This window comes from Hemibagrus wyckioides, linkage group LG25 (assembly GCF_019097595.1).
Source record: "Hemibagrus wyckioides isolate EC202008001 linkage group LG25, SWU_Hwy_1.0, whole genome shotgun sequence".
Taxonomy (NCBI): Eukaryota; Metazoa; Chordata; class Actinopteri; order Siluriformes; family Bagridae; genus Hemibagrus; species Hemibagrus wyckioides.
Window position 1 is genome coordinate 10530701 of NC_080734.1, and position 21731 is coordinate 10552431.

Sequence of the window (21731 nt, forward strand, 5' to 3'; positions counted from 1 at the left end):
TTACAGGGTGCATAGGGGGGGAAAAAAGGTCAAAAATTGAATTTTATTATTGAAAAAGATACTGATGAGACAGTGGTGATGTGATTTTAAGTCTTCTGGTCCTCGTGTTCACTTTTCTATTTGTCTATCAAGCCAAATACCAGTAAATCCTTTGCATAATTACTATGTGTAACTGTCTACAGTTTCCTTTTTTAATGAATCTTTACACTTATTTTTTAGCCAGGTGTGTTATATTTGTGATTTTTATTGCACTACTGCCCAGACCACACTAGAGGATTTATACAGTACAGCAGGTCTTTTTTCCTTTCTTTTTTGTACCTTTTTGTGATGGTGTTTCACTGACCTATAATGGAGCATAAGATCTGTTTGGCTAGCCTCACGTCACTGAGGAGGCAGGTGCCATCTTGGTAGCTGTTGTGAGAGAGAAGCTGAGGATCTCTTTGAGGAGAGCTGGCTGGGAATTGGCAGGTGACCAAAATGGGGAAGTGGGGGTCAGTTCAGTTCAGCTGTCGTTACTTATAAGCCATTCAGCCATTATATTAAGACTGTGTTTTTCTCACGACACAGTCTGTGTTCAAACACACTACTTGAGATTTTTAACATTTCTAATAGTTATGATTTTAGAGTGATGTATTCATTGATGGAGTATTCAGAACATTTTTCTACATCAGTCTGGATAAGGGCATAAATGTAGATCAGGCTGGCCAGTAATGTCCTGCGAGATCACTGGAGGGGTTAATATTAGATTTTTACACAACCAAAACCACAGGACAGTCTGGGAGGGTAACTATTTATGACCAAGAAAAAGTTCATGATCACCAGCCTGATTAACTACTAGTGTGGCCAGGCATTACTTATCACTAATCACATCACCAGTTTAATGTGAACATTCCACAACAGATTCCTGTTATTCCCAACTTAAAGCCTTTAAGTACTATGATTCTAACCTGTGAAAGACACTTTAATTATTTAATCATAATTTCATAAACAAAATGCTTTACATTTATTGATTAACTCAGTGTAAAATGATACACTTTCTGCTACAATTAATGGAAGATTTTTGGTACTGAATGTTGTAACATTTACTCATTGTCTAATAAATATTGCTCTTTTAGATGTATAATCTCTCTCAGCATGGATGATTTTAGATTAAAAGGTGTTAAGGACATGAGCACAGCTACAGGGAGCAAGTCTTCACTGATCCACATGTAGACTCTGCACTGTCATCAGGTTTATTTTAGAGGCAAATGTTGCCTGAATATCATGTTCATGCACTCAGCACTGTGTGAAAACTCAATTATACTCTGTGCTGATGCTGAGCCAAAATACCACCAGGATCCATTACTTCTGTGGCACAGCATCACAAAACCATGAGTATAGGGAGTGTGTGTGTATCCAAAAGGGTTTCTTTTAAAAAATGCTTTTGTGTTCAAATTGTAAACAGTAATAGAATTAGTATGTGATTTTATACTGCTGCACACAATACAGCAGAGCAACAACTGATTAGATTAAATAAACCACAAATCCATGACGGTGAAGATGTTTAGTGGAATTTTTACTCATTTTTTTCCCCATATAAAATCGAAATATATATATATTTCCTAGCCTAGCCAAGATCCACATCAGTATCCAATATTTATAGGCATGAATGATATTTTTATTTAAGCATATTTTTATTTATTTGGCATATAACCCTACACCCTATGCCCAATCCTAACTATATCATGAATTACATTAATTCATTCAGAGCCAAGTAGATTAATGTTTATACAATTATAACAAGATCTTAAAATCAACTATTGATTTAGTTTTTTTTAAATTCTCTGACTGATTTAAACATAAGTAGACGGCTAATGAAGCTGACTTACATTATTTATTCACATGGGGGGGGGGGGAGAAGTTATAAAGACTTAACCATCGAAAGGGCTTGGTATCTTCTGGACTTAGTGATGTGAGACCAGAGATGGACATGACGGAGCAATCAGCGTTGACCCCACAGAAACCTTTAGAAATGACTAATGGCCCTGGGTACCATGGATACGCACATAATGAGTGTGATTTTTCCGACTGGCTGACAGGTGGCAGTGAATCAAACACAGAGATCGGCCATTTTTAAACGTCACCATTTTTTTTTTTTTTTATTAGAGAGACATACACAAGAGGGTTAGCAGCCTTCTTCCCCTTGTCACTGTGATTTTGGTTTCTTGGATGAAAAGGACAAGAACGAGACTTAATAAAGGCCTCAAAATCAGACCTGTGAGTCTGAGAGAGATCAGTGATGTAATGCTTACTAAATAATTAGCTGCAAATCTGTAAAATCCCTCACATCAATCACATCACATTCTGTCTAATCTAAAATAAATACTCTACAAAAAGAAAGCCACTTCCTCTAGCAAGGGTGTACAAATTCTTTGAAAATAAATCCAGAGGTTATTTCTTAATATTTTTTGTTTATATACAAAAAAAACAGTATAAAACTGCACAAGTGAGATTTAATGTAAGAGGAGTTAGTACATAAGAAATGTAAACGCTAATCTTTAGCAAAGCTTTACAGAAGACTTTTTATTGCTCCCAGTCCAGTAAACGCCTGAGCTACCCAGAATCCCTACAGCAGGCTTTAAACTCTTTGGTTAACAAAAAAAAAACTATTACAAACAAAACAGATGTTACTTGGTTCAAGTAGGTGCTCTCTTTGTATGTAGAAAGTCATCACAACCAACACAGGCAGAACATTTTAAATGACCAACAGACAAAAACACAAACACAGTGCAAACCTACACACTAAAAATCCAACACAAGTATTTTTCTGGAGCCTCTCAGCCTGCATTTCAACTGTGCAGCTTCAGCAGTCCTTCTTTATAATACACTGTTTGTGCTGAACCTGTCACTTTCCCACAACCAGTGCGTCTCAAGAAATAGCAGTAACAGTGGAAAACCTATTACATGGCTTCCAAAGTTCATGAAAGTGTGTCTGTCTATCTGAAATTCACCATTTCCACAAAACTAAAGCAGTCATTTCAGGTGTATTACTGCAGATGGACTGGACCTTGAGAACACTCGGAGCATTCCGCAAAGCAAAGCCAATCTATCCACTGGTCAAACTGATGATTTTCTTTAAATTCCTTCATTTCTGATTCCCACATCCCATTCAAAAATCAGTCCTTATTTCACGCTCCCAATATACAGTTCATGATGTGAACAGTGGAGGTTGAGAAGCAATCCAAACAAAATGAAAAATAAGTTTTATGTAAATAAGTGTACTACTGTAAAGGAAAGCACTTTCTCTTGTGAAAAGCAGGAACACAAATAGTACAGATATGATGTATTGAAGAGCTGTGACAAATGGGATCTACTTCACACAACAATCAGTCTGAAGGAGGCACCTTGTGGCTCTGCATATCTCCTACTATACAACCAGATTTGTGCAACGTGGCCCAGAGCCTTGACTGGGGGGGGCAGACAGATTACCAGCTCCCCTGTTGGCCCATGCACTGGTCCTCTGCCATTAGCCAGTCTCTGTTACTGTGACGAGGTTCATTTGTTCCCTTTGGTGGGAAAAAAAAAAGTCATTTTCATCAACTCTCTCCCTCACATAAAGTGCCATTTGAGTCTTGAGGGATGGGTGTGGAGGAAACTAATGGGGAAACCGGACACGATTCATCCAGTGCTTCTCCACTCTCAGTTAATTCTCCCTCCCTCTCACAGATGACGGTCATTGGGCTGCTAAGGATTCGACTCCGGGAATTGTACTTGCTGCTGGCAGCAGAGGGTGGTGTGCGGGATCGGCTGTACTTTGGCCCCAGCATTGAGGAAGGGGACAAGGGGGAACACAGAGAGTAACGTGGCAGTATAGACTCATTCCGGGGCCAGTCCTCTGGCACCCTCTTGCAGCGACTGGGGGAAGAGCAGGGGCTGTCCAGGCCTGCTGCTGGTGAAGTGGGATCCAGAGAGGAGTCGAGTGATCGTGTCCTCTGGAATCGTGGGTCAGTTGTGCGTAGCATCTCGGCAGCGGACATGCGGAAGCTGCCTTCTGACCGGCTGCCCTTCTTCAGCAGCAGTGCCTTAAAGGTGTCACTGCTGGTGGCTGATTTGCGCAGGCTGCGCTGGATAGAGCCTGTCTGACGAGACACATTTGAGTTCAAGGAAGGACTCGGTCCTGTTGGTGTGACTGGAGGAGATGAGGGACCTCGCAGGCGCTCGTCCTCTGACTCCTTACGACCCAGGACCTTGCGCTTGGACCTGCAAAGTACAAACACTGGACAGTTAGTAATGGTCAGATGGATGAGGGTAAAATGAAACCTTGGTTATGCAGCTCATACAGAACCTTTAAGTATAAGTGCAAGCTGTGCCTAAAAAGCCAGTGATGGGTGCAGTGTGAACGTATTAGGTTACACTTTTATTAGTTATGTAATGAGGGACAGTTTACTACAAACTGAACTGCAAACAATGCTAATCCTACTTCAGGCTCCCTTCAAGCTCAACAAATCTAAATAGGATTTGTTTTGTGATTAATTTTTCTTTGATGAGCCTTTACCCTCCATCAATTCTGCTTCCAGTTTTCTTATTAAAACCACTAGAGCTTCACATTGTTAATGCCTTTGCAGCACAGAGAAAATGAAAAAGCAGGAATAACTTGGTATTGGATATTAATGCCTTTTATTTAAATGCAGTCTTTTAGAAGCCAACACAAAGATAAGAACTGCACACATTGCAGTTCTGGGGTGGGGTGTGTATGTAGTAAGGCAAGCCCTGGGATAGCGGAATTAAACAACAAGGCACTCTGGGAAAAGTGCCACAGATCACTGTAAACAAGAAGAGAATGTGCTCTCTTCACTGAGGGGGGTGCCTGAGCTCTATGCCCACTAGCCAACAGATCCTGAAAGAAAATCTGCATCACTGCTTTAGATTACTGGAGTGAGGGTTTAGCAGGGGAATAAAGCAGAAATATATTCCATTGCTAAGGGATTATAAGGGTAATCCCACTGTGGCATCACCACAAGAGGGGAAACACCAATGGCCAATTACTTGCCAGGCCGCACCTCAGGGGCTGGGGGACATTCATGCTCAGCCTTTCACGGTCTAAGCTGAGCAGCAGAGTGGACAGGAGAGATGAAGTGAGCCAGGAACAAATGGAAGAAGATAATAAGAGACATGGATTGTAACACAGGAGATATACAAGTTATGAAATGTGGTGTAGGACACTGAACTATGAGAGCAGGCCAAAACTACAAGAAAAAGACATTGGGATCAGGTATGAACGTGGATAGTATGAGTTGATTAGATTCTTACTCCAATAATACTGCCTTGAAACACATTTTTTATAATTTCTTTCAGGGGGTTGTCTTGGCAGCAATAGAATTACTAGCAGAATATATATGATATGATATGATATGATATGATATGATATGATATGATATGATATGATATGATATGATATGATATGATATGATATAGCAACTATACAACAAAGATACAACATTTTTAAGACAGGATAAAATGTAAAAATGTATGCAGCAGGAGTTACTAAGACACTACACTGTTACTGTCACTTATTTCTGTATATGCATGTGTGTTTGTGTGGCTACATTTGCATGCATACTAAGCAGAACACCAGAAACCATGCAATGAACACATTCATTACTTAATGCAGTTAGTCCTGTATCTGAGCACCTTATAATCTGACCAAGAAACCAGAGGAGCCTTTCACCACATTCCAGGTTTGATGGATGTGTTAAAGAATCAGGGAGACAGGTTGTTTTTAAGTTCTTGAAGGATGTGCACTCTCCTGAGTTGAGGAGAGAGCTGATGGGTGCCAGAGAAGGATACTAAAACAACATGGAGGATGTGTACCTGTGAATGGCTGCAAAGAGGTCCTCTGTGGTGCGGGGCCGTGTGGGAGTCACCATGTCTTGAGAGACGTCACTGTTGATGCCGGGGGTCTGTGGGGAGTTTGATGCATTGGACTCGAACACTTCACCTGAAAGATGTATGAATCCCAAATGAATATTGACAGCTCTGAAAGCTTGTAGCTCTGAAGTGCTGACACATACTGTTGCTTATGGAGAAGGAAAACAACCACCCACAGCCATATACACTGCACACATTGCACGAATTCCAGAGATGGCACAGACCCTGTCCGACTGAAAAACATGTTGCATCTACACAAATTGGGTAGATTGTGTGTCCGACAAACATGTACCACACATTCTGGAGGGAGGTAACTGATGCATGGAAACAATGTATGTATGGCACAAGTGAAAGTAGAAACTGGTCTAAGACAACATACATATCCAGATAGAACAAACTCTCACATGACAGCTGCAAACCATATTCAATGTCAGAAAAGGACAAGCTAAAGAATGACAGATCTTTCGAACCCGAGTAAGCCAAGCATTCTAATACAGACACCTTATCATACTCAAGGGCAAACGTTCACTTTAAAAGGCGTCAATAACTCTCTACTCTTACATTGTCACAGACGAATCCAGCTCTGCATCAGAGTTGAGTTGTCTGATCCTGTCCCCTCTCTCTCTCCGCTTTCGTCTCTCATCTGCACTCCCGAGAAGATGTAGGCTACGTTATACACTCTTTCCTCCCCCTCCCTCCCTCTATACCCCTCCCCTCCACTCTAAACGGCCAGCCCTTGCGAAGACTGCCCCATCCTATCTACACTCTGATGAGAAAGAGATGTGTAGGGCAGGATAGAGGGAGAGAGATGGAAGGGAGGGTGTAACAGATGTGAGGATAAATGAGGATGTAAGAATATGGTAGAGAAAAAAGTCCACATGAAACAGGCTAAACAAACAGGTTAGACTCGAAAAGCAGGGATAAAGGAAAAGAGAGCGATCAGGATGGAAAAGAGATAGTGGAAAAGTACATGAGAATGCTAGAAGTATGATAAGTGACTGTACAGACAGGAGGAACATAAAGAATTCATTCAAATGACTGCTGCAGCAGTGTTCCACAAGCCCTGATTCGTCAGAGAGGCGGTGGGCATAATCCTTTGCCTCAGCTCACCAGAATTAGACAAACATAATGCTTACAACTGCACTGCCCTTGACAGCTCCCAGAAAGGTGAAATTCAGTGCAAGGTATTATTCATTTTAACCAGTGATACCTTAGACTGTTGATTCACACAACAAACCCTTAAAACTGATTACTTACCATATGACACAATTAACCTTGAACACAAACACTTGTCCCATGTTCATCAGTCCTACTTCTCAAAGTTATTCCCATTTTCCCTGCGCTTTCTCAAAAGTTAATGTCAATGTCTAGTGTTTCCAGCATTTAAAAAAGAACCAAGTACTGAAAAATGTATGATTCTGTCACCTAGTTTTACAAACGACCACCAAGAGCAAAATTAGAAAATTTTCACTCACCATCATCTTTGGAGCAGACTGATCCTGCAGTGCTACTTAATTCATCTTCATCTTCGTCATCATCATCATCATCATCTCTATTTTCTTCCTCTTCTTCTTCTTCTTCCTCTGAAGTGCCCACTGCTTTATCAACAGCAGCAGATGATTCTTGACTGGTAGGAGTCTGGAAGGGTTCCTCAACCTGACCAGCAGTTGGACATATGCTACTTTCACATGAGGAACTCTCTGTAGAACTTTTGCAATCATTTTTCTCTACCTCCTCCACAGACAGGGATTTCGGAACCTCTGGGTTGGGTGCACAAATAGTCATCTCTTTTTGAGTATTTGAAACCGCTTTAAAAGAAGAATCCTCCGCAATGTCAAGTGTCTGCTTGTTCTCTACAATAAGCTCAGGTTCAGCTACAGAGACAGGGGGAAATTTGGGCTTCTTGAAGAACACTGGAGGTTTTTTCTTGGGTGTGGTGTTTTGTGGTGTTCTGTCCTCCTTCTCCATACTATCCATCTCAGCTTTAACTAGGGAATGGTTAATGAAGTCATCTGAAGGGTAATTAGCTGCTTCATAGGGCACTTCTCCTGATTTTGTCTTATAAAGTGGTATCTGTGCCGGGTTTTTGTCTTTTGTAATTATATTCTCTTTTAATGTTCCATTTATTTCAGGAGTAGAGCAAGAATCCAGGGCCAAAAGGGTCTGCGCTACCTGTTCAAATTTCTCTTTTGTGCCAGGCTTAGTAGAAATCTGTTCAGTTTCCACCTCTTGGGATTTATTGCTATCCTCCTTATTCTCTGGTTGTTTGACTGATCGAAGCTGCACACTTTGAAGGGCAAATGGAGTTATTAGTGGCATGGCAGACTTGGAAAACTCTTCAGAGTGAACAGAAACTGACTTTCTGTCAGAGTGCACTGATTTGAGTCTGTCTTTTATTCCCTTTAGGCTTGCTGTGGAAGGTATAATTGGAGTCAAGGTGGGCAAGGATGGGGGTGGTGGGGGAATATGTGCATTTATACTGGAAGAAGACAGGGGTGGTGGTGGAGGCAGGGGTGGATGAAGAGTGGGGTTAAAGGATCCATTATGTAGCATGCTGTGGTCATTCAACAGCTCTGGAGGAGGAGGAGGGGGAAACTCTGGAGAGGAATTTATGGAGAGTGGACTCAAGGATACATCATGCTGTGGGGTGCTGGGTAAAGGAGGAGCAGGTGGAGGTGGAAAGGTCTGACTTGAAGGAAGAGGTGGAGGTAAAGGTTCAGGGGTGAGTGGTGAAAGGGACACTGATGCATTAGACAGAGGTGGAGGTAGAGGGAGGATGCTGTTCCTAACAGAATCTGAAGTGTTAGAGGATAAAGATGTTGAAGAAGAAGATATGGACACAGAGGAGAGCAAAGATGACTTCCTTTCAGGCACACGTGGCTTGGGCTTCGAGCCAGAGGGTGACATGGACCTCATGAAAGAGGGAACAGGAGTACCAGCTGTTGGGGTATTGGACTGACTTGAATATCCACTTGATGGGGATGTTAACCGATGCACCCTGTCTGGTGAAGATGTGCTTGCCTGAGGCTTTGTTGACATATTCCCCTGAGCAGGAGGAAGAGTTGTCCGAATGTCATTGTGGATATGTTGTCCATCTGTCATGCTACCTGGCTGCCCTCCATTAGACAATGAGTTAGTATGTGCTGGTGACTGTGCCTGATCACTATGCAGACGAGGGTAATCCATGTAATAGCCCCAAGAATCTGCATAGTCAGAACGCAGGCTGCTGGTGTCACTGTGTGATGGTGTGACATGACAAATGGAATAAACATTAGCTACCCCTGCAGCTGACACACCACTACTGCCTGCACTTAAGCTACTTTGGCTCCTAGGCCGCAACATCCAGGGGTCTTCATAGTCACTGCAAGGGCTTTGAGATGGTGAGGTCAAAGACCCTTTCCCTTTCAACCCATTCTGCAGTGACTGCTGAAGTGTTGCAATCAGAGACTCATTAAGAATTGACCCATTGCTTGCATTAACACCATTTTTCTTCTTAGGCAAGCGCTGCAGTGAATCTGTACGCGCTGGTGGAAGTGGTGGCTTCTTAGTCTTACGGAGGGAAATAGATCGGGACAGTGACTGATCACTGTAAATGCTGCTACGGTCTCCTGGCTGGCCTATGCACTCATACATACTATGTCGTGCTGCCCTGCCTGCAATGCTATGGCCTTTTGGCCTCAGGCCTGAATCTAAATGCATGGAGGTGTAGTAACCATCATTGTCCATGGAGTACAGTGAACTGGAGTCTGTTCCTTTAGAGGAGCGTTCCAGGCTGTTGTAGAGATGATTAATAGGAGTGGAGCAGCTGGAGGTGAGTGGTCTTCTGGGCAACACATTCTCAGGGGTATCATAAATCCACTGTTCATCTGATGATGCTGCAGCGATTGTACTGTGACTGTTTAGGCTGCTATCTGACTGAACAGCTTCCTGCATGTCTGTCTCTCCTGTCTCAGCACTGGTGGCCACACTGGTGGAGCTTTCTCCATTGACACTTGAGGATATCCTGAGAGGCCTTGCATGCAGTTGCTGGCCTGGACTAGATGTAGAATGAAGGACAATCATCTCAGCCGAACTTGACAATGCTGCATTAGGGATAAATGATGTTGAGTATGCTGCATGAGGCGAAACCACACAGGCAGTCCCCCAGTCCCCATGTGATCCCCTCACCTCCTGGGATTTTGGGCGGGCTGAAGTGCTAGTCCTAGGTGTGTTCCTCATGTGAACTGCAGTCTCATCAGCTTGGAGTTTTCCTATCTGCCGAGGTACAGCATTATCTTCTGGCCTAGATGAAATACTGCTGTTCAGGAACTCTGCATTCAAAGAAACCCGGGCACCCCGTGGCAAGCTGTGGAAACGCTGGGGATCACCATTAAATCGAGGAGCCATGACATGCACAGGAGATCCAAGGGAATAGTCTTTTGGAACTGTGGATATATTGGTGGCAGATGTTGACATGCCAGCCATCTGAGCAGCAATTCCTTGGCCTCTCTGAGCTCGGATCCTCCTCATAGATGGTGGAACAATTTTTACCTCCTCAGTCTGGCAGCTCATATCCTTAGTCTCAGAGCGCCTTAGCGTAGAACTCATACTGCCAGAACGTTCCAATGTTGAAAACTGTCCAGGAATAAACATGGACTGTGGTCGGAGCTCCCCTCCTCGTCCTTTAGCTGCAATGGAGCAAAATAGTAATGAGAGACATTCATGAGCATTGCTACAGCTGCTCCCTTCCCCCTTCCTCTACTTTGCCCTTTCCTGACATCTGCTGTCAATCAGACTGAAGCTTGTCTATTAAGAGCACTAATTAATTTGATTATCTGCACCCACTTCTGACATGTTAATAATATCTGGAAACTTTGATTAGAAGTGATAGCCTAGAGGCAGACTACCGTTCCTAGTCTTGGAAGCACACGAGTGAATATGTGAATATTTGCCTAGATCAGAACCAAGAAGATGACTATTAAAAGATGTGTGAGCAAATCAACTAGCAGCATAGATGTTCTCTCTATCCCTCACATAAACACTGGAATGGGAATGAAACCAAATTCACTATGAATTAAAAACCAGGATCAGGATATTGCTATACCCACACCCTTCTGCCCAAAGATTAGGATGGTTAAAGCTGATACCCATAGTACATGAACAGAAAGAATTAAATGAGCTTAATGTTCCCAATGAAGAAACCAGCATGCACATGGAAAGAAGAGATGATAAAAGCAGAAACAGTTTCATGGTTTTCATACAAACCTTGGCAGGTTAAAATGCTAACCAATCAAGTGCTTTGAAGCCTTTCTTTTTGACAAATGTCTCACGCTTATAAGGCCCTGGCTAACCATCCCTTCCTATCATCTGTTACAACATCATAGAAATGAGGTGGTCAGCCAGATAAATCTGGAAAGGGGATCAAACTCCAGTCGGCTATATTACACAATGTGGTACATCACCTTCACTACTATGACCACATATTAGCACTTAAATACACATCCACAAAACAGATTTTGGTGGAAGCAGGGGCCATGAATTAGGAGACAGACAAAAACCAGATAAGAAATGACAGCAGTTGCTGAATGTTCTAGCAATCTAACAGGAAATACAAGGATCCAGGAGTAAAGACAGTACTGCGCAGTGCAAATAAACACTAATGTACTAATGAAGAATACAGACTGTGTAAATGGAAAACATAAAAGCAATAAAGCAAAGCACTAGAAGCTGCTTGCATGTGATGGGGATGTCATGTAAATAGTATTACATGGAGCTGGACTGGGGAATGAGGGTGGATGCTCAAATCAGAGATTTGATTGTTCTGAAACAGAACAAAAAGTAAAGAACCAAAAGGATTGCACACTGGCAAAGATAATGAAGGACTAGCAAGCATTTGACACTGAGCAATACACTACACTACAACATGAAGTCTAGATGATGGCAGGCAAGGCAGGAGCAGCAACGGTGGAAACTGGCAGAGCCATACCATACCTAGTTCCTGCTGAATGTTGTCAGGCAAACCTGATATAGTCTTTCTCCGTTTGACTTTCTTGGGCCGACGGGCCAGAGTGTCTGTGTTTATCAGGGAGCGACGGACACTGGCCTGACGGTCAAACGTCTCCCCTGGAGACCAGGTGAGGAGGGAAGGTGTGGAGAGCAGACAGGCAGTTAGTGATGAGCATGCATTTTTCATGCAGAGTATACCCATATGCATAAATGAACACATACAGTGCACAAGACAATTAAAAAATGGAAGGAAACTAAATAAACACTGTTGAGTGGAGCTGATTTTAAACTGTAAGAAAGGCCTCTTCTCTTGTAATGGAGTCTTGCATTGTAGTTCCTTAACAGAGTTTAAAATGGAATGCCACTTTTGGACAAATATAATTAAAATGATTAGGCTCATTTTATTTTTAAGAAGTAACAGTAACAAAAAATTTGCTCGTAATATTAACTAAAATAACATTAATATAAAGCCTTAAACCAGTGTAAGGAAATGTCTAACGAATGCTCCTGAACCTACACCTCTGTCACATTTGTGGACATTTCTGAAGATGCGAAAGATCTGAATAAAATAGTCACAGGCTTTGCTTTACACCTGTACATGAAGTGACCCTCGAAAAAATATCACCATTTCTGTTAGACCCAGCCTTTTCTAAAAAAAAAAAAAGAAATCATTTCTATTACAGGATTTCAGGCCTCAAAGTTCTGCCTCTTAGCAGGACGTCACCACTTGATTAGTAGTTCAAAGACGCAGTGCACTGGATCTGCATACTCGGTTTTGCTACCCATTTCACTGATTTGATTAACGATGCAATTAATTATACACGTCTTCATCATCTTGTGATTCAGCACAGTTGTGTGTCTGTGCAAGAAGTTCAGACTTTTTCATCTGTTGTCTTAGAACACGGTAACTTATAGTGCTATTGTTATTGTGGACTTCATGTAACATCATGCACCACTTTCCACAGATGTAGCCTCTGGGGTTTTTCAAATGTTTTTCTTCTCTCAGTTGTGACCTTTTGAATTAATCACTGAAGTATTTCATAGGCAGCAATTTGTTCAACTCATCATCATTACAGTGCTGATAGACTGCGCCACAGAACACTGCAGCATTTTCATGTGGTTTAGACATCCAGCAACTCTGCATGTGTGTGTACATGAATGTGATGTGTACATGGATGGATTAATGCTTCATCTTTGACCTTATTTTAGAGATCAGGAAGAGAATGAGTGCTCAGTTAAACCTGTACAGAAAAGGTCAGTGTGGTAAACAGGGAGACGGAGAAAATTATGTTAAGACTCCATATAATACCAAGATATTCAGGTGTTATTATGTTAGTGCATGCAGACACAACCCATCTGATAAGTATGAAATATTAAATTATCAGTAAGATATATGTTTCTTGAAAAGAAGAAGAAATACTCTGTGGTCTGATCCTGTACCACACCTCACCGCCGAACATATTAGAGACTGAATACATCTAAAGCCGCAAAGGTAAATAGTTACGTCTCCATCTGACAGATATCAGAGTGTAGTTTTTACCTGTGACATTGATGGGGACAATGTCAGTCAGAATGGCCTGGGCTTGTTGTCTCATCTTTTCCTCCGGAGTGGGTAAGGGTGTGAAGCATGACTCCTGCCCATCTACCTCGCCCCCCTCAGGCTTTAGTACAGTGTGTGCCCTCATTGCGCTGGAGCTTTTGTCCTCTTCTGCAGAGGAGTAAATTGACTGGAAGAAAAGTAAAAAGAAAAGGTTAGAGTTAGGTGAAAGGTTTCAGACTAGATGAGGCACACCTGAACTGCTAATGGAGATAAACGATATAATAGAAACTGACGGAATAAGCACTAGATGGCTCCTGAATGGCATTTTCCTCTTTTAATCATTCCCAACCTGAGGCACTTTATGGTGCTCCTGACCTTTTGAAGCACAGAGCGGTATCACGGCCAATTGAACACACGAACAGACAAGTTTGTGAAAACAGACATACGCACACATGCACACACACAAAGAAAAGGAAATGGGGAAAGTGTGAGATTCACTCAGGCAGGAAATGTTCCAGCATTGTGAATCCTGAAAGAGAGCACAGCTAGCAACTATGAGTGAAGTTGCAGCAGATGGATTCCCATTCTTATAGCAAACCTCCACTACAATGTAAACCACCGGAACGCTGTGCTTGCAAATATCGGGTGAAGGCACTGCTAATATGTGTCAGTGAGAGTGAAATTAAAGGACACCTATAGACTTTATTTATGAGAAAGAAGGACAAAAGGTGAAGGAAATGTGAGAAAAACAGAAGTGCAAAATAAAGTGAGAACATGAGAGAGAAAAACAGAAAGACATGTATGATCACAGTGAGGCTAAAAGCAATTAAATGATTAGAAATAAATATGAATGAGAGTCACAGCACAATCTCAGGATGGCATACAGAAGGGTCAGTGGTCACAGAGGCAAAGTCTGGAGGAAGTGGGAACTGGGATCTGGAGGATTTGCATCCAAGTGCATTGTGTATGAAATAGTTCATGAAAAACAGTGAGAAGAATTAATGTACAATAAACAACTAATAGTCTCTCAAAACAGGCTGATAATCAAATCAGGGTTTCACAAAAGCTCTTCTCAGCTACTCAGCGTTATACCTCAACAGCCACATCATCTCATTAGGAACCCAGTAAATAAGACTAATGCACTTCCTCTGCTCTAAGCTGAGAGTAACAGGTGTGGTGTGTCTCCAGAGGCCCAGCCCTCGCAATGCAGAAACACATGGCTGCCAACACTAATAAAGCATAAAGAGAGAAGAGAGAAAACAGAGGAATGTATGGAGGGTGAAGGAAAGCGAGACGAAGCCACTGTAGAATGAACCGCAGATATTCTACTCTTCTCTCTCTGGATATTTACACCTTCATGTGCGGCCACCTCCGTCACACTGAGACAAAAATGAAGGTTGTGGAGATGACTGAAATAGCAATGTGTTTACATGAAGATTTTTCCTTGTTCCTCCAATATTACTTCACTTGTGTTTGAAACACTTTAAACACACTTTTTAGTCGAGGAATTAAGTGCTGAAAAAAAAAAAAAGCATTCCCATGCCTGTCACTCCAGCTTTTCCTGTCCAAATTTGACTGTGACTATTCAGTCTTATAATGTTTAGAGCTGATGGTGTTTGCATGAGCCACAGTGTCTCACCTTATCATCAACATCATCCTCATCCTCATCCTCCAGTTGGCTGCTGCGGGAGTGGGCTGAACCTGAGAAGGTGGGGCCCTGGGAGTAGTATTGGGAACTGCGGAAGCCATCCTTCCTCAGCTTATCACAATCTGGAAAAACACACAACACACACAGGCCTGGTGAGAAGAAAGAGATTTCAGCTGAAGCTTAGTGTCTAGTAAAGCTGTTGCTACTGGGTGCTTGAGCAAGGCCCTTAACTCTGAACTGCTCAGATGTATAATTGAAATAAATGTAAGGCGCTCTGAATTAGAGCATCTGCTAAATACCACAAATATTAATATAAACTACTACAGAGCCACGTTCAGTCATTTACAATAAGGCAGTCTGAAAAAAAAAATCAGGGATGTCTGTGAAAGTGTTCAGTGAGCTCCCTCTAGTGGTCAAACCACAACGGCACTTCTCTACAAGTTCATAAAATGACAAACAGAGAATGTGAAAGAATACATAAAATATGTAAACTTGTGAAGTGGAATCTCTCACATCTACTCCTGCGAGCCTGTCAGCGTGGGTGTGTGTGAATCGATCACTGGAGTGTGTCTCGGCTTCATGCTGCCTGCTACAGATGGCAAACCCAACATCCCTTCGGTATCCAGACAGATTTCCTCTCAAACCCTCCCTTAACCATGCGGAAAAGCGTGTCTACATGAAATAACACGTTCACACTTTCAGATAGCAGAACCCTTGCCTCTTATCAGCTCAGTGTCACTGTTTTTACGAGCCCACTCACAGTCACAGCTTTGATAGTGGAAAAGAATGCTATTATTTTTCCATGAATGCAGATGGGGGATGTTTCCCCAGACACGCTGACACAGAGAGACTTCCACATGTAGTCACCTGAACACTGGAAATGGAGGGCATGCTCATGAAATTACAAAAATAATATGAGATTTGGGCTTAAATAATATTCTTTGTTCTAATTGAGTTAGCAAATTGTTTGTTAAGTACAGAATAAATCACATCAGCCTGCAGCGGTTTTATTTCTCCTATGTCACAATTACCTTTTTTTATTACTAAAAGAAAGACTTTTTATGTTTTGTTTATATGAAATAATTGGTTAGCTGTGTCAGAGCATCTGTTTAGCATGATAGAACACTTACTGATACTGACAAATGATCTAAAATAGTACATCACTGTGTAATATTATCTTTATTTAATTTTCATTTTAACAGGATAAGCACACTGAAATCTCTTTTGCATGAGCATCCTGGGCCAAACAGGCAGCAGCACAGTTTGCACAGGTTTAACAAATCGTAGCCACATTTAAATACAAACATCATATAAATGAATCAAATTACATCATATAAATTTAATCACATTTTTAATCAATTTAAAAGTGTCCAGCTCCATAATTTATTATTTGTTATTCCAGGGAGAGGGAGCAGCCTTTTTTCCCCAGTTCAGTGTGCAGCACCAATGGAACAGACAGGAATAAAATTCTTACAGGAAGTAGACCCTGGATAGATTTATAAATGAGGACATGCCAGTGTTTTAGTCTGCGGATGGACAAGGCAGACCGTCTAACAAACAAAGTGATGAGTGAGGGCTTAAAAATGTGTTCTCAGGCACAGCATCAGTGCCTTCTTACTGTTGTAGTTTGTTCCTATCTACACTACCCAGTTTACACATACTCTCTCTCTCTCTCTCTCTCTCTCACACACACACACACACACACAATAAAACATTCTATCAGTGAGTCTTGTATGTGTTCACAGGCTCAGCAGCCAAAATGAACATCATCCAGAGAGGAATTTATTAGGTGTTGCTGGTGATAAGAGACTGTTAATGTTAGCAGTGATCTCTCCATTCCACTGTAATGCAGTGTATTATTCCACCATGTTTATTACTAGGGCGCTTTATCCACTAATCAGAGTGAAGGTAGGATGATGAGTGTCCATGTCCATATTTCAGTCTCACACGCAGCCGAGACACCTGTCCACACGGGTTGTGCTAAACTTTACAAGACCAGACTTCTTAATGTTTCCTGGATACTTCGCGGGTCTTAGCTGGCAGATAAAATTAAACCTTAAACCATTAAACCTGTTAACTAAACTCTGAGCTAAACTCAGCAGACCTTCTCGTCAAAGCTGAACTTATTTATCGGTCAGTTAAGTGTTTGCTTACTCTCTTATATGAATAAATGTTGATTCACTTTATAATTTCAATTTATAGATGTAAACTTGCCTTCAGTTCTAAAAGAACCTGAAGAATCCAATCCAATGTAACAAAGAGTTGTGATCAAAGCGGCCAGCAACACAGAAAAAACGTGTTAAGTTTGTGTATGTGTGTGTGTGTGTGTGTGTGTGTGTGTGTGATCAAAATAATAAAGAGGACTAGAGCACGGGAGAAGCAACATGAGAAGGTAAAAAAAGAACAGAGGTAAGATACCCAAGCTGGTCATCTGATCCATGAACTCCCTCTACTCAGGAGACCCCTCCCTCTTTTGATAGACAAAACCCTTTGTTTTGCCATGAACACACACACACACACACAAACAGAGCAAACTCTTTCCTTTCATTCCTTTGAACCTAGGATAGATCTCTCTCTCTTTTTCTCCTCATTTCTTCTCCCTCTCTGTGTCACTGTAAGTTCACTTACACACCTGTTACTGTACAGTTACGCAGCCAGCACACTGACCAGCTGTCCTGTTACTCACTGAAAGTCTGCTCGCTCGGCTCACGTTACCTGTACTGACTCAGGGTCCAGCTCAGATCCATCTTACCTCATCCCTAATATTGTTCCCTCCAAACAGATCACCTGACCTGACGTCAGACCTCCTCCACACCACAAACACAAGTGTGTCCATGCTGTGTTCACCTGCAGCTGGCCAGTACATTACACCTGTGTTTACCTAGTGCACTACAGCTCTGAAGCTCCCCATGCTGAATAATGCATTTAGTTAAACAGCACAGCAGATCTTAAGTAGCTTGTGTTAAGTAGCCTTTATTTGTCACATACACATTCTTTCTTTGCATATCCCATCGTTGGAGATTGGGGTCAGAAGCTATTATACAGTGCTGCTGAAGCAGGGGGAGGTTGGGGGCCTTGTTTAAGGGCCCAACAGTGGCAGTGCTGGGGCTTGAACTCCGCTCTTTCGGTCAACAACCCACAGCCTTAATCACTTGAGCTTACTAAAGTTGTGTAAGCTCCGGCAATTCTAAGGCACTTTTTTACTACTTCACTGGAGCAGATTGTAACGTTTAAAAGTCTTTTAAAAGTCTGTTTAATTTAAGACAAATTAAATTATTCATTCGTCTTCACTAACTGCTTTACAGTGGTAACGGATGCAATGGATCCAGAATATATTCCAGGATCACTGGGTATTAGGCAGGAATTCACTCAGGATGGGACACCAATCCATCGCTCGACCCTGCGTGTGCACTCATACACACACACACACCTAGGGGCAATACAGAGTTTCTTGACCTACCAGCATGTTTCAGAGGTAGGATAAAACTGGAGAACCCTGAAGTACTCTACATACCAGGAAAACAGGCAGAATTCCTTACAGACAGACCTGGAGCAAAATGAAGACCTGCTGCACCACTATGTCAAATATTTAACAAAGAAATTAGATTTAGACATACAGGCTTTTGTATTATTTCTTCCAAGCTGTAAATTTGTATGGCCTGCAATCTGGACCAGAGCTGTTTAACAATTTCTATATGAATCAGTTTAGCTAAAGGAGGTTTTGGGTTGGTATCTCACCTCTGAGCGCTGTTTTGAGGTTGACTTTAGCTTGGCGGTGCAGCTCTTCCACACAAGCTGGTCTGGATGATGGCAGGAACACATTTTCTTGCTGGTGCCACGGTGCTGTGTAATGAACTGTCCACTTACTCTCCTCATCCAGATTAGACACAGCTGTGGACAGAACATAAAGCAATGGTTAAAAGATGAAAATCCAATGACCTTTGATTTTAAAAACATATTCTACAATAGCAAAAGCACCTACAGATGCCCAGATCTACAACCACTATAAATATGCCAATACGTTAAAATACACTTACAATCCTACACATAACGAAGCCACCAAATGCTGCTCACATTGTCCATCTGTGAACTCAGCATGACTTACAGCTAAAATGCTTCAACAGTTTGCTCCAAAACCCACTTTCCCTGTTGGCTTCATGCGACAACACGCCTTTTGAGGAGAAGATCCTGAACGACTTGTCCTGTGGTGTCTAAAGTGTGTTAAAGCTGCAAATGGGCTATTAAGAGCAGCTGGGGGCGAATGTTTCAGGGAAGAACCCTGCTGTTAAGATATGCACGAGCTTAAAGAGTGGAGGAGGCAGAAACGCCAGTGGCCATGCGAGTGAGAGAGGAAGAAGGAGTTTGGTAAACAGGAGGAGGTGTGTGGGGGCTGTGTGTGTGTGTGTGGGTGGGGGGTGGGGGTGGGGGTCACAGGTGCGACCCCGGCCGTTAAGAAACCGAATAGCGGTTGGGTAAGAGAGCTGTCAGACTGCTGCAGGGAGTGAGAGCTATGCAGTTGGTAATTGAGCTCATTTACAGTACACAGGAAAGCTGTTAATACAGTCGCTTTGTGAGCAGACACTAAACACCAATTCTTACTGCTGATCAGTGGCTACTGCAACCTGTGGGTTTTACAACGTACAGCTTAGTGACCATTTTAGAAGGTGTGGCGAGTGTAGAGTGCCATGTGCCTTAAACTAAAAATACAAAGCAGCAGTTATTTGACATATTATAGCTATTACCACGCGATATAAAATGCTACAAACTGTTCTAACAAAGTGTATGCAGTGAAGTGAATGTACTGGTCAGTTTAGCTTCATGTCTTTGACAATTCATAATACATTATAAATACCTGCATTTTATAGTACTTTATATAACAGTGTACCTACTGAACCACTTGGAACCTTTTATAAAGCAGAGATTGTTTACTCAGCAACTCTACAATACACGACAACACCACACATAAAATGTAGCTAAGGTTCTGTTGGATATAAAGTAAAGGCGATATCACAACAATATAGCATGAGAGTTTAATACATTTTCACTATACATCATTTGTATCAAATTAGCCTCCTGGTAGTCCAGCGGCAGGATCCCGTGCTCTCGTTGCCACGGCCCGGGTTCTGATATTTTGTAAGGCAGAACCTCAGTTTTGAGAAAGAGAGTTCTGAATTAGATGCTGATTCATTTTTTGTTAAAAAGTGTGACAAAAGGTTAGATGTATACTGTGTCAAGTTTTATAAACACACACATGCACACAAGATCAGGTGACTACAAATCCTTAAATCCAGTGTAAGAAATAAACTGCCTCCACGTGGATTAGAGCACCTGTGGGATTAGCTGGCAATGTGAAAGAAACTTGTGAGAGTCGTTATCTTCAGTATTATTTGCATATATCTTTAATACATCAAACCCAGGCTTTATGTAGTCATGCAAATAACTGTGTGTGTGTGTGAGTGAGTGAGTGTGTGTGTGTGTGTGTGTGAGTGTGTGTGTGTGTGTTTTGAGTGGTCAGCTAAATGTGTGAACAGCTAAACAAGACGAGACAATTATCAACAGCAGCTGGTTCTGTCATCACACTGCATGAACACACACACATACACACAAACAGAAAGAGAGAGAGAGAGAGAGAGAGAGAGAGAGAGAGAGAGCTTTTGAAACACTCAACAAACCTACACAGTTTCTGATAAGTGGACCCAGGAAACACACACACACACACACACACACCAACCTATTCTGGGAAAGAAAGAGTTTCAAAGAGCATCATAGTCTTTTGATATTCCCAAAAAATAAATATCAAAGCATCAGCCAAAGCACAGTCAGGACCGGGTGAGGAACGTGTATGTGCATGTGTGTGTGTGTGTGTGTACAAGCAGGCTTTTAGCTCTAATACAGATCAAAGCATCCCAAATCAACAGGAACACAGGACTGTTGTGAGATTATGAGGCACTGAGATGGCCTTCATAAACACATAAAAGATTTCATTTAGGCTTCTGAGCTTTGGTGTAAGTTTGCATGTCGAGTTATCTAACTCCTACACTGAAGCAGAACACAAGTCAGCAGAAAGTTCTTGCAAAAATAGTAAACCCACAATGAGACAAATGGGAGCCGGGTTTCAGCAGGCGCTGAAAGGAGAGCGGGCCGCCACAGCAGCACACAAAACCTGCATTGTCCTAAACATCAATCTCCACATCAGTCTGAGCTCAGAGCTCCCAAAGTCCATTCAGAGGCCTGATAATCCTCCAGAACTCTCTCTCTCTCTCTCTCTCTCACACACACACACACACTCACTCACTCACCCACTCCTGTTTCACAGCAATCCACTGAATCCAGTCATGCCAATAGAAATTATTGCTAGAAACATAGAATAGAATACTAACATAGAATAATTTAAGATCTTGATTGCTTTCTCTTTTTTTTAAGTAGAGTGGTTTAGATAGACAGACAGACAGATAGATAGATAGATAGATAGATAGATAGATAGATAGATAGATAGATAGATAGATAGATAGATAGATGGACGGACGGACAGACAGATAGATAGACAGACAGACAGACAGACAGACAAATAGATAGACAGACAGACAGACAAATAGATAGACAGACAGACAGATAGATAGATAGATAGATAGATAGATAGATAGATAGATA

At 41.9% G+C, this 21731-nt stretch overlaps 1 protein-coding gene across 6 annotated transcripts in view; it reads right to left on the reverse strand.

Annotated features, from left to right (window-relative positions):
- Nucleotides 1–75: 75 nt before the first annotated feature.
- nhsl1b (NHS-like 1b) overlaps nt 76–21731 on the reverse strand; it is a 102453-nt gene continuing 80797 nt past the window's right edge. For 4 of the 6 annotated variants that reach the window (XM_058379282.1, XM_058379284.1, XM_058379283.1 and 1 more), the window contains exons 2-8: nt 18819–18971; nt 15072–15202; nt 13433–13619; nt 11878–12009; nt 7383–10574; nt 5851–5977; nt 76–4239 (exon numbers count right to left, since the gene is read on the reverse strand). In XM_058379282.1, the coding sequence (XP_058235265.1) occupies nt 3576–4239; nt 5851–5977; nt 7383–10574; nt 11878–12009; nt 13433–13619; nt 15072–15202; nt 18819–18971 (4586 nt within the window). In that variant the 3' untranslated portion in view covers nt 76–3575. The remainder of the gene's footprint in view (nt 4240–5850; nt 5978–7382; nt 10575–11877; nt 12010–13432; nt 13620–15071; nt 15203–18818; nt 18972–21731) is intronic. The other 2 variants (XM_058379285.1, XM_058379287.1) reach the window with 1 other exon arrangement.